General features: G+C 37.9%; 1 protein-coding gene across 1 annotated transcript in view; it reads left to right on the top strand.

Annotated features, from left to right (window-relative positions):
* LOC124595663 overlaps positions 1-13,389 on the top strand; it is a 172,194-nt gene that overhangs the window by 64,250 nt on the left and 94,555 nt on the right. Inside the window, exon 6 of the mRNA XM_047134507.1 lies at positions 4,782-5,257. Within this exon, the coding sequence (XP_046990463.1) occupies positions 4,782-5,257 (476 nt within the window). The remainder of the gene's footprint in view (positions 1-4,781; positions 5,258-13,389) is intronic.

Here is a 13,389-nt window from a genome sequence, read left to right on the forward strand (position 1 = left end):
AATGAAGCCATCTATATGGTGGAGGTCAACGTCAAGAAAAGTGGCTTGTTGGGCTGAGGAGGACCCGATGGGACAAAATGAAGCACAATTGTGAGAGGTAGTGTTGACATTCTGGAGGAATGTGGATGGTGTGTCCTCACCCTTTGTCCAGATTATGGGGGTGTCATAAGTGAACTTAGTCCAGGTGAAGGGCTTGAGATTCTAGGTGACTGTGCAGGTACAGCCTTTGGCTGTACCATGGGTTAGTTTGTATATAATGCCTTTGAGTGAGACATAGTTGTTGATTTGGTTGTGGTGACGAGAAAGAAGGTCGTAGGTTTGGAGTCAGTTGCGTGTTGTGAAAGTTAGTGTACAGGGAGTTGACATCAACAGTGAAAAACAGGGTGTTTGGTGGTAAAAGGACCAGTGACTATGAAGAGTCGGCAGAGGAAATGATTGGTGGGTTTTTTTTTTTTTTTTTTTTTTTTTTTTTTTTTTTTTTTTTTTTTTTTTCCCCCTCATGGAGGTTAAATTATGGATGATATGCTGCAGGTGTTGGTCCACAAGGGCATGGATTCTCTCTGGAGGGGTGCCACATCCAGCTACAGCAGGGCAATATATCAACATAAGGTGATATATTTTAGGCACCATGTAGAAGATAGGAGTGTTGGGAGTGGTGAGGGTGACAAGAGAGACAGGCTCAGGGGAGAGAATTATGGGTTGGATCTAAGGACTGTTTAGGTTCTGGTTTCTGTAGGGTGACAGGAGAAAGTTTCTGAGGGTTAGCAGATGTAGTTGGACCTATAACACAAAATTTGACACCTATGGGAGATGTGGGGGAGGGACACTCTTACAGTGGTGGTGGATAGTGATAATCCAAGGTGTGAGTAGGAGGTGAAGAGACTGGATGGTTATCTGAGGTTGTTAGATTTCTGGAATGAGGTCAGTGTGGTGGGGCTTGTAGGTGGATGTATCTGACAGTGGGTTGAGCCTTCGAGCCAGGTGATCCCTGTGGTTCTTAACCACAGTGGTAGAGCCTTTGTCAGCAGGTAGGATTGTAAGGTCAGGGTGAGCTGGCAGCTGCTGGATTGCAGTTATTTCCATGAATGTGAGGTTATTTTCCGTGGTGAAGGATTTGGAGAATGATGGTAATGGCAAGGCTTGAGATTAGGAAGTTCTGTGCAGTTATCAGATGATGATTCATGTGGCAAGGGGGACTGATCATGGTAAGACGGAGGAGCAAATTAAGGCATGGTTCAGTATTGATTTTAGTTTGAGCTTGATTGGTATGGTTGGTGGCAAAAAAGTGTTCCTACTGTAGGAACCAAGAGAAGAAGAAAAGTCATTAACAAGGACAGCATGGTAGAATTTGGGAAGGGTAAAAGTTCAGGCCTTTGGAGAAGACTAGTACTTCTGTGTGAGTGAGGATTTTGGAGGACAGGTTCATGACTGTTTTGTGAGTCTTTTTAGATTCTGGGTTCTGTAGGGTGATAGGAGGGAGTTTCTAAAAAACATGGCATATGTAGCAGGATCTACATTTGACCCTATGAGGGCATGTGGAGGAGGAAGACTCATGTAGTGATCATAGGTTGTGATAGTCTAAGGTGTGAGTAGGAGGTGAAGAGATTGGATAGTTTTTTGATGTAGCTTTGTACATGCTGCTCTAGCTTCTGAAGGACAAAGGTTTCAGTTTGGGAGATGGCATCAAAGAATTCGAGTTTCAGAGCAGATGGATTTTACTGATGGAGTGCAGGTAGTACAAGAAGACTTTGCACTACTAAGTTGATTTACTTTAAAATTTCCTTTAAATGTGCCTGGTTTCCACTCAGCACTTCCTTTTTGTGGTGAGCAGCATTCTGTATCTTATTTCATTGTTGTTACTCCATCCTAGATTTTCCATTGCTTAATTTAGCACTCTAATTGATGTCTTGTACATGTGCAAGTATATTGGGTTACTTCAGCTGAAGTTGCCAGTCATGTAACCACACCAGATAATGCTACTTTAGGATGATCTAATATACTCTTGGGTATGGGATTTAGACTACCATGTAATGTACATGAAGGAGAATCCTTAATGGTTTTAAATCAGTTGCAAATACACCACACTGGAAATACAATAACGATAAAAGAAAATAACTAGATTTTATTCTCCATTATAAGTATGTAGTAGTTACATTTTATTGGATCCAAAACTATTTGTACTGACAAAAATGGTTTGTCTCAGCATCTGGGTGAAAGATACAGCAAAAGTATGTAAGGAGCTAGAGGAACAAATCTCATATATTGTACAATATTCTTCTTGTCTTTCTCAGAGAAGCTTCCCAACAGAATGCCCACAACTCTTTACATCCATCCCTGGACTCTCAGCTTTGTGACTATGTTACCAATTTAACATGTGTTGAATCAATTGTGGTTCATTTGCTGTAAGATAATCATTCTGTGATAACTGTAGACAGCAAGAAATCCTGAATAGTTATTCTGAACTAGAAAATGATATGTAGGAGACAGTGTATGTCAAATATGAGAGATAGACATAATGTTTTAAGTATAACCTTGAAAAAAGTGAACTTGTAAGCATGAAAGTTGGTGGTGGTATTAGTCTTTTTCTATGTATTTACCTTTCAGTGTGAAACATTTTGCCCTTGACTGTAGAAATCTGCATTTGGGCAGTCAAGAAAACAATGCATCTTGCTAATAACCTCACTGTCATTCTGGAAATGCCTGCTGCACAATAGTTTCTTCTTCTGGGAAAAGAGGAAGATGTCACTGGCTGCGATGTCAAGAGAATATGGGGAGTAAGGCAAAATTTGATACCCCAGAGAATCAGCATGTGCGACTATGCTTGACTGTCTCCCTTAACCACGTCAGAACATTTTGGTTGTATGCTACTGTGATGGTTTGAGTGATATAAGCATTGTGTGTTAGTGCCATCCCAAACAATACACAGCATCATGTTGGTGGATGATGACTGTTACATTACTGTTTCTGGTGGCTGTGAATCCACAAGTTTCTACTGCAATTTGTTGCATTGTCTCAAAATCATAGTGATAACACATGTTGTCCATCTTTAGACAGACTAAGGGATACCAGTTGTTACTGTGTATGTATGAATTCTTCAGCTGCATTTAAATGTCGTCCTTTATTTGGTATCATTTTCAGTGCTACAATGCACAATATTCACCTCCTCTGTGAAAAACTAAGTAGGCCCCCTATTCCTGTGGATGACTGGGTACCACCCTAATACACACTGATAGATGGCACAGTCAAATTGATGTCTGGAATCATGATTTATTACCTTCTGCTTATAGTATTGACAGCACCTGGTCATCAATATCTTGTTAATCTTAAATAAATACACCTTCTATCTGTGCTGGTTTAATTTCATTCATTTCTAGCTCTGCATTTACTTTTCTGTGTCACTGCTCTGTAATCATTTTAAATTCTAGTGTTTTAGCTCTGAGACATACTGTGAAAATTCATCATTGTATGATAATTGGTGTTCATTTTCACTTTTAGTTTCAGTTGGCCCATGGTAAGCCTATTTTCTATTAATTTCTTCTAGAAAAGTATCATAATGGCAAACATACTCTTTTTGGTAAATTCTACTTCTTGTCATTTCAGATATTAGTATTCCCATTGAAGAACCATTCTTTAATTTTTGAACTCCTTTCACATTCAGTTCCCCCATTATCATCTTGCAGTAGTATTTTATAAACCAGTTTATGCAACTCTTAATAGGAGTCTTCTACTTCCTCACTGGTATGTGTGTGCTCTGATGGACATATTTTGAGTCCTTTATTATTCATAATACTATTTTGTAAGATCTTTCATATGACTGATTTGTTGTAATAATTCTTATGTGCCATATTGAGCTCGGTACTTGGCACTCTTGGCACCTAAATCCATCAATCTCGCCCCGTCCACAAGTTATACAGTTAATTCATAATGTTGCCACTGGTAATGATATGTCAGTTGAACTGTAAATGGCCACCTGGCTTGTGTGCGTAGTAACAGCTGAATGCTAATCTGTTACGAATATCACAGTTCCCTCTTTGAGTGATAGATTTCTTTATTAATCCATAAAACAATTTGCTTTGTGCAAAATTAATATCTTACACTGTAGTTGACAATGAATTTTCTTTTACTCTATAATTCCATTTGTTTGTTAATCTTATATAATTATTGTGTCTACATACATTATAATAAAGAACTTTGTACATTACATTACTTTTTAATTCAAGCATTCTGTTACATTTTAAAAATTTTATTTTGTAAATAATTTTTTGTTGTGTTTTGAAACAGCAGATCATACCTATGACTTTTATATGTTGTAGTAATTTATTATATAATTTGATAACATTGTACAATAAACTCTGCTGAGTTTTAACTTTTTTTTCTGGCCAGATGCAAATTATAACTGTTTCTGGTTTCATAGATATGTTCTAAACGATTTTTAACATAGTGGTAAATACTTTTTACATACATAACACTCTGAAAAATATATTCACACAGAACAGTTAAGATTTCCAGCATTTTAAAAGGTCTTAAGGTAGTGAGCAGTTTCCACACTCAGTTTTCTGCAGTGTAAATATCTGATGAAATCTTAATGTTTTCTTACATACTACAAACATGATTTTTTCCAACACTGTGATATAAGCAGCATACGGACTGCCATGTAATTTAATCTCATATGTACAATAGTAAATACTGCTGTATTAAATGTATGTATAAAGTTGGCATTCACACACTGTTATATAAACATCCCTTTGGTCATTTTTAACTTTGAGTTTTGTGACTTTCAGTAATGTAACCACAGCAGAAGAAAATACTCCTCTCAGTAAGTCAGATACTGAGCCACCGAAAACAGAGACTACTGGACAGGCATCTGGTGACCAAGAACCACCAGTTATTGTGAGTCAGAGTTCTGAAGTGAAGTCAAGCAAAGCGGAACTCGAAGAGTCGCTGACTGATATTGAAGAACCTGTAGCAGAAGTTAAAGAACCAGTGCTGGATGTTAAGGAACCACAAGCAAAGTCTATGCAAAGCGCTAAGTTAACACTTGGCAAAATTACTGTAGTGGAGCCAAGTCAGTGTCCAGTAGAAAATGGTGTTATTTATGACAAATGGGGTTCATTGAGTGCTGCAAATCTAATAGCAGGAATAGCCACAGGCATACAGACTATGGAGAATGTAAAGTTCAATGACATATATCCAGACTCTGCCAATGCAAACACTACTTCACTGGTAATGGACAACAGATGGGCAGCAACACTTGCAGGTAAAACTAAAATTCTTAGCTATGTTGCAGGACTCAGATACATGAAAGCATATGACTTTCTGCAGCTGTTAACTAATTATTTGTAAAAGTTAATTGCAGTTTTTAAACTTAATACATTGTGACTTCAAAATTAAGTCTTGACTCATCTGAATTGCTACTGATGTTAAATTCATTCTTTTCTTATTCATTTGTTGTTTAAAACACAAATACTAACTTGTAAACATAGGATAAAACAGTCATTTCAGATTCCTCTGAGATGTTGGAAGATAGAAACATCTGCTCCTAATCTGTATTCAGTGGGCTATTGTGAAGCGCGTAGCAGAGGATACTCCCCATGGTACCATGTATTAGGGTTTCTTCCCATTCCATTCATGCATTTAGTTTGCGAAATGAGTACTTAAATGCTTCTGTCCATACTGTAATTGAAGGAGTCAGAGGAAGAAAGTGCTAATTCGCAAGAGCACGATTTTGTATTATTGCATGTTATATGTTTAGTTGAGTTAGTAAATCATAGCCGGCCAGGGTGGCCGAGCGGTTCTAGGCGCTACAGTCTGGAACCGAACGACCGCTACGGTCGCAGGTTCAAATCCTGCCTCGGGTATGGATGTGTGTGATGTCCTTAGGTGAGTTAGGTTTAAGTAGTTCTAAGTTCTAGGGGACTGATGACTTCAGAAGTTAAGTCCCATAGTGCTCATAGCCATTTGAACCATTTAGTAAATCATAAATCACAATGGTTTATTTGTAACTTTGTCCCTGAATTATTACACTATTTTTGTAATAATTTAATTTGTGATGTGGGTAAAAAAGTTGTAAATAAGTCCTAGAAAATTCTTTACTTGTAGCATTGTCCCCACGATTGTGGATGAGCAATGTCTCCATTAAAAAGTGCCTCGAAAAGTTTTTACAACAAATATATGATTTTTACAGTCTTACATCAGAGAGTTATATACCAGAGATGCTAAACATGAGACAGAAGAAAGTACTACAGTAATGTTCAGAAAGTAACAATTACCAAATCTAGTTCAAGTAAAAAAGGCCCCCTGGAAAGTTTTGTCGTGGGTAGCATTTGATGTAGGATGATAGAAATTGTGTGTATGTTTTTGTTTTTTTATTAGCTTCAGAAGTCAGATCTTGACATTTTGTTCACAAAGCTCCAGCTCCTTCAAGTGCGGCCCTTTTACTTTAAGCCCTTTTTTCTTCTCATCCTCAGTACTCACTGGACTGGCAAGGATAAAATACAGCCTATCATAATTCTTGCAAATGCCTGACCCTGATAGTTAAAATACAGTATTATAAAATGGACCAATATCCACCTTTATCTGTCTTCCCTGACAGGATAAATGTTTCTTCCTTTGCAGCCCTGTAGAAAGCAATCATGATTAATAGCTGCTATATTCAAATAATTATTATATACTTTAAGTGTGTTTGGCATTCAACTATAATGTCTCTGGTATGAGGTATGTTTCTGCTAAGTTCACAGACAACGTGGGCTCTTTCTTCTGGAATATGATTTGGACAATTTTCATGTTCCGTCCGTTGAACGTTTTTTTGTGGAACTTGGCTTGTTTTAATGTGTTGCTCAAATCCCACCTCTTATGTTGACCATGCACTGCCACAACAGTCTTTGTACATGCATACTGTGTAACATTACTTACTTCATTGTATAAATATTCTTCTTTGGGAGCACCATCGACTCAAGGATTCTTGTGTTTACAGTTTCTATTGTTTAACTATCTTGAGAACACAATGAGGTCTAGGGGATGTGAACTGGTAGGAGGTGGGAACTGTTGCGTGGAAGGTGTGGGGACAGTAGGTTGAAGGCAGGATAATTTCGGTAGTGGAGAATATGTTGTAAGGATAATACCAATTGTGCAGTTCAGAAAAACTGGTTTTGGATGGGAGGGTCCTGAGGTCCTGGGTTGTGAAGCAGACATTAAAATCAAGCATGTTGCGTTCAGCTGCAAGTTATGCCACAGGATGACTCATTTTGTTCTTGGCCACAGTTTGGCGAGAACCACTTATCCTGGTAGACAACTGGTTGGTAGTCATACAAATATTAAAAGCAGAACTGATATATGACAGGGCTGCTTTCACAGGTGTCCCAGCCTCAAAGAGATGGATAAGCCTATGACAGGACTGTAATAGGAAGAGGAGGTTGGGCGTTTGGGCAGGTCTTTCACGTGGGTCTTCCGAAGGGATGCAATCCCTGTAGTAAGGGTATGGACTGGGTGTGGCATATGAATGGACTAGGATGTTGTGGAGGTTGGATGGGTGATGGAACACTACTTTAGGTGGGGTGGGAAGGATCTTGGGTAGGATATCCCTCATTTCAGGGCATGGTGATAGATAATAAAGCCCTGCTGAAGGATGTGGTTCAGTTGTTCCAGTCCAGAGTGATATCGGGTGATGAAGGGGGTGCTTCTTCTTAACTGGTACCTGGTGGTGGTGAGAGAATTGCAGGTGTTCTAACACCCTCTATCCAACAGCTTCCACCTGCTTTGTCCTGTCACCTCTTCCCAGTTGGTATCCCCTCACCCTCGCTGTGCTCCACACTCTGTCAGCGCACTCATCGACCGATCTTTTTCCCTTCTGCGCTCCTCTCCTTTATGTTCCCCCTAACCACAGTGCAAGAATATCAATAGGCGGTTCTTACGGTGCACTCTTCCCACCGTCAATTATCCTTTTAACTCCTTTTCAAATAACAGAAGGAGGCCCCCATCACCAGAGCTCCAGAGCATAACCTTTTTCCCCTTCTTTAGCGGCTACCCAACATTTGGCAAGTCGCTCAGCGATCCGGCTGGGTACATGCGTTGTCAAACCCAAATCAGCCCAACCAAACCCTACCATCAGACACTGCTCCTCCAGCCCTCCTCCTTCCATCATGTGCTGTTTACAACTCACTGCCTCTGTGCTGTGCCTCTACATTTCAACTAGGAAAACCAAAGATAAGTCACAAGGGAGTTGACTACCAATACCAGTGCCAGAGGTAGTTACACCAGAAAACTGAGCCACTATGGCTCACATGCAATGCTTATACCACTCTGTCACATTATGCATAAGAAAATCAAGACACTCTTGTCACATTACGACTATACAATATGGATAAGAAAGTCGAGGTTGGGTTTAATGGATCTGAAGATGGCAATACATATTGCTGAAACTAGTAATCCAGTAATTGTGTTAACAGTGTGATAATGGGAAACAAATTGGTTTTCACAAGAAGGCTACAGTACAATATTTAAATAATTACACCTATTTTCAAATAAAAAATCAACATTACATAAATAAATTTCATATGACACTAGAAATAATATATCCAAATATAAATTAAAACTGATACTGGTCATTGCCCTAGTTTATTGTCCAACTTTACAAAATAAAGTTATTTTACGGACCTTAGAATATTACAAACAGTGGAAAGTCCAGGAAGGAGAAAGGATTGTGTTGTACTCATCACATAGAGTAGCTGTTGGTTTGCATGCAGATACAAAGAAAAAAATACTAGAAATATTTAAACTTTTTGGCATCGTTCTTCCTAAGAAGTATAGCTCTCACACATTTACATGACAGCAAGTCATTCACACACATGGATACTGTCTCTAGGCACTAAGGTCTGACTGCAGCTGCTTCTGATGTGAGCCACAGTCTGCTTTGATGGGTAGTGGGCGTAGACATATAGCTCTCATACCTTCACATGAAACATTTTGACAGAAAATAAGAATAAAATAGACTTTGAGATTGTGATGAACTTACTCAATCTGACTTCAGTAATAAATTTCCCAACAAGAATTACATCCGAGTGCCAAACTATGATAGACAACGTTTTTTTAGATGTAAATAGACATCAGAACTATATTGCCAGGCAGGTTATAAGTGGGCTTTCAGATCATGATGGACAAATTCTCACTATTTATGACGTTAATCTGTTCAAAAAAGAATTTCCTCGATGGAAAGTCATAAGAGTAATTAATGAAAAGGCGAAAGGAACTCTCAACCACAGGTTGCAGCAAATGGATTGGTCTTTAGTATATAGCCATGATGATGTTGATACTAAATTTAACTGTTTTATAAATGAATTCTGTGCTCTTTTTGAAGAAATATTTCCCAAGAAATGGGTCAGAAACAGTGCTTCCAATTCTGTAAGCAAGCCTTGGATTACAAAAGGTATAAAACAGTCATGTAAAACCAAAAGGGAAACTTATGCTGCAATAAGATTCTGTAAAGATGTAGAAAAATGGGAACACTATAGAATATACTGTAAAATTTTGAAGAAACTAAACAGAAATCAAAAGCTCTTTATTATGAGAAGAAAATAGATAATTCCAATAATAAAATAAAAGCAATTTGGAGCATTGTAAAAAAGAAACAGGAAGAGATGCAACAAGTAAAGAAGATATAAATAATATCAGATATGAAGGTATCCTAATAGATAACCCCAAAAGGGTGGCTGAGATTTTTAATAAACACTTCCTATCAGTATCTCAACAGATTGGTTGCAAGCCCGATGTTGATGAAGCTGTAACTCTTTGTCAAGCTGTATATTCTAACACAATTTCAGAAATGCACCTTAATCCTGTCACTGTAGAAGAAATTCAAAAAATCATCATGTCTCTAAAAAGTACGAATTCTGCAGGGGTTGATAATATATCTAGTAATTTATTGAAATATTCTTGTGTGTGGATAAGGGACATTCTCTGTCATATTTTCAATGCTTCCCTTCATAAAGGTGTTGTTCCCAGTAGACTTAAGTATGCCATTGTGAAGCCCCTGTACAAAAAGGAGGATAAAGCTGAACTAACTAACTATCGACCTATCTCTTTGCTGACAGCTTTCTCCAAAATTCTAGAAAAGCTAATACATGTAAAAATTACTGATCATCTCATGAAGAATGGAGTTCTCAGCAAAAGCCAGTTTGGCTTTCAAAAGGGCCTTTCAACAGAAGATGCAGTCTACGCACTTGCAAATGAAGTTCTAGAAACCCTTAATGAAAAAATGCTAGCACTTGGTGTCTTCTGCGATTTATCCAAAGCGTTTGACTGTGTTGATCACCAGATTCTCTTGCAAAAAGCAAAATTAGTAGGAATAAGTGGTGTTGCAGGCAATTGGCTACAGTCGTACCTCCAAGACAGAAAACAAAAAGTTGTGTTGAATAGCTCGGGTGGAGTATGTGACACTTCCTCAGATTCTGAATGGAGTTCCATTACATGTGGAGTGCCCCAGGGCTCAATTCTTGGGCCACTATTATTCCTGATTTTTATAAATGATCTACCATCATGTACAAGCCTGCCGTGTAAATTTACATTATTTGCTGATGATACCACAATTTTTATGAGCAGTAGAACAGTCAACAATCTTGAGGAACTCAGTAATCACATACTCTCAGATATAGTTAATTGGTTCAAGGTGAATGGTCTCTCATTAAATTCCAGTAAGACCAGCTTTATTCAATTCTGTACAAAAACAGAAAAAGAGAGAGAGATAAGTGTGACATGTGGTAATCAACCAATAGTCAGAATGGAAACAACAAAATTTCTTGGAGTGCACATTGACAAGAAAATGAACTGGTCTTCACATATTATTGATCTCTGTAAGAGGCTTAGCTCTGCTACCTATGCTTTACGGGTTGTCACTACATGTGTTGAACCTAACACTGCAAAAGTGACCTATTATGGATATTATCATTGTCTCATTGAGTACGGAATTATTTTTTGGGGCAACCAGCCATTAGCAAGGAAAGTGTTCATTGCACAGAAGCGAGCTTTAAGAATTATATGTAGATTGCGCCCAAGAGACTCTTGTAGAAATAGTTTTCGTAATCTTAAAATATACACAGCTACATGCCAATATATTTTTTCTCTCATGTGTTTTGTTTGTAAAAATGTAGATGTATTTCAACCAAATAGTAATTATCATGAGCATAACACACGGAGGAAGAATGACATACACAGTGAACTCAGAAATTTGAGCTTGGCACAAAAGGGTGTCCATTACACTGGAGCAAAACTCTTCAATGCTCTTCCTCCCGAAATAAAGACAAAGATTCATAACAATAACGAGTTTAAGAAAGCACTAAAAATATTTCTGCTAGAAAAAGTCTTTTACAGTCTAGATGAATTTTTAACTAAATAAATTGTAATATTTTAATATTATATAATAAAAGTTGACATAATGCCACTACGAATTTTATTTAACCTGAGATCTGTATCTGTGTGTGCTCCGTATCTGTTTTCTGTAGTGTTTTAATAATTCTAAGAAAATATGTATTTTCTTTTTCTATATTGCTGCCCAAAGAATTTACTGTATAAGTTTTTATATAATTATGTACTCAGATTTCTGTATATGCTATAAGATTATCAGACTGTATTTGTAAAAAACTGACTCGTTCCACGTCCTTGTGTATTCAACACAGTTGACCTATGGAACACGAAATAAATCAAATCAAATCAAATCAACACACACACAACACACACACACACACACACACACTCACACACACATATATGGCTACTGTCTCTGGGTGCTTAGGCTTGACTGTGGCTGCATCTGACCTGAGAGCAATCTGCTGCAAATTGCTACTCATCTCAGATGCAGCTGCAGTCGGGCTTCAGCACTTGGAAGCAGTAGCCATTTGTGTGTGAAGGGTGTAGTATGAATGTGCAAGAGCTATACTTCTCAAGAAGGACAATGCCTGAAAGCTTAAATATTCCTAGTATTCTTTTCTTTGTGTGTCTGTGACTCAACATCTCTTTGTGGTGAGTTGTACCCATTATTTTCCATATTGCAGTTAAAAACATTACAATTTTATACACACCTTTTATGTAAAATTCCCTTTTGTAAACCTTTTTATGCAAAATTGTAAGGAAATGATTATATTTTATTGTGTGAAACACTTTGCACTCACTACACTGTGGAGCCCTGGGAGACAATACCGCTTGCTCTAGTCCAACCCCCAACATCATTTCTGAATGTGGACCCATCTCCTTGGGAATTTATCTGTTTTCATTATTCCAGTGACTTCCCATAGTGATACAATGAAAAAGAGAATACAACATATTCTGCATCAGTAAAATAATAATGCTTTGTGGAAAACCTGAAAGAGACAGGATTAATCCTATACTAATTGAAATACTCAGAACAGACATACAACAAAAATTAGTTATTGGTTAAAGAGATGGAAACTGTTTTCAAGCCTTCACTGGTTTTGAACTTGAAACAAACTACTCAGTTCATTAACACTGGACTTCATTAGTTGTTGTTGTTGTAGTCTTCAGTCCTGAGACTGGTTTGATGCAGCTCTCCATGCTACTCTATCCTCTATCTCCCAGTACCTACTGCAGCCTACATCCTTCTGAATCTGCTTAGTGTATTCATCTCCTGGTTTCCCTCTATGATTTTTACCCTCCACGCTGCCCTCCAGTACTAAATTGGTGATCCCTTGATGCCTCAGAACATGTCCTACCAACTGATCCCTTCTTTTAGTCAGGTTGTTCCAGAAGTTCCTCTTCTCCCCAATCCTATTCAACACCTCCTCATTAGTTATGTGATCTACCATCTAATCTTCAGCATTCTTCTGTGGCACCACATTTTGAAAGCTTCTATTCTCTTCTTGTCTAAACTATTTATTGTCTATGTTTCACTTCCATACATAGCTACACTCCACGCAAATACTTTCAGAAATGAGTTCCTGACACTTAAATCAATACTGGATGTTAACAAATTTCTCTTCTTCAGAAATGCTTTCCTTGCCATTGCCAGTCTACATTTTATATCCCCTCTACTTCGACCATCATCAGTTATTTTGCTCCCCAAATAGCAAAACTCCTTTACTACTTTAAGTGTCTCATTTCCTAGTGTAATTGCCGCAGCATCACCCGACTTAATTCGACTACATTCCATTATCCTTGTTTTGCTTTTGTTGATGTTCATCTTATACCCTCCTTTCAAGACACTGTCCATTCCGTTCAACTGCTCTTCCAAGTCCTTTGCTGTCTCTGACAGAATTACAATGTCATCAGCGAACCTCAAAGTTTTTATTTCTTCTCCTTGGATTTTAATACCTACTCAGAACTTTTCTTTCATTTCCTTTACTGCTTGCTCAATATACAGATTGAATAGCAATGGGGAGAGGCTAC

This window comes from Schistocerca americana, chromosome 2 (assembly GCF_021461395.2).
Source record: "Schistocerca americana isolate TAMUIC-IGC-003095 chromosome 2, iqSchAmer2.1, whole genome shotgun sequence".
NCBI classification, from domain to species: Eukaryota; Metazoa; Arthropoda; class Insecta; order Orthoptera; family Acrididae; genus Schistocerca; species Schistocerca americana.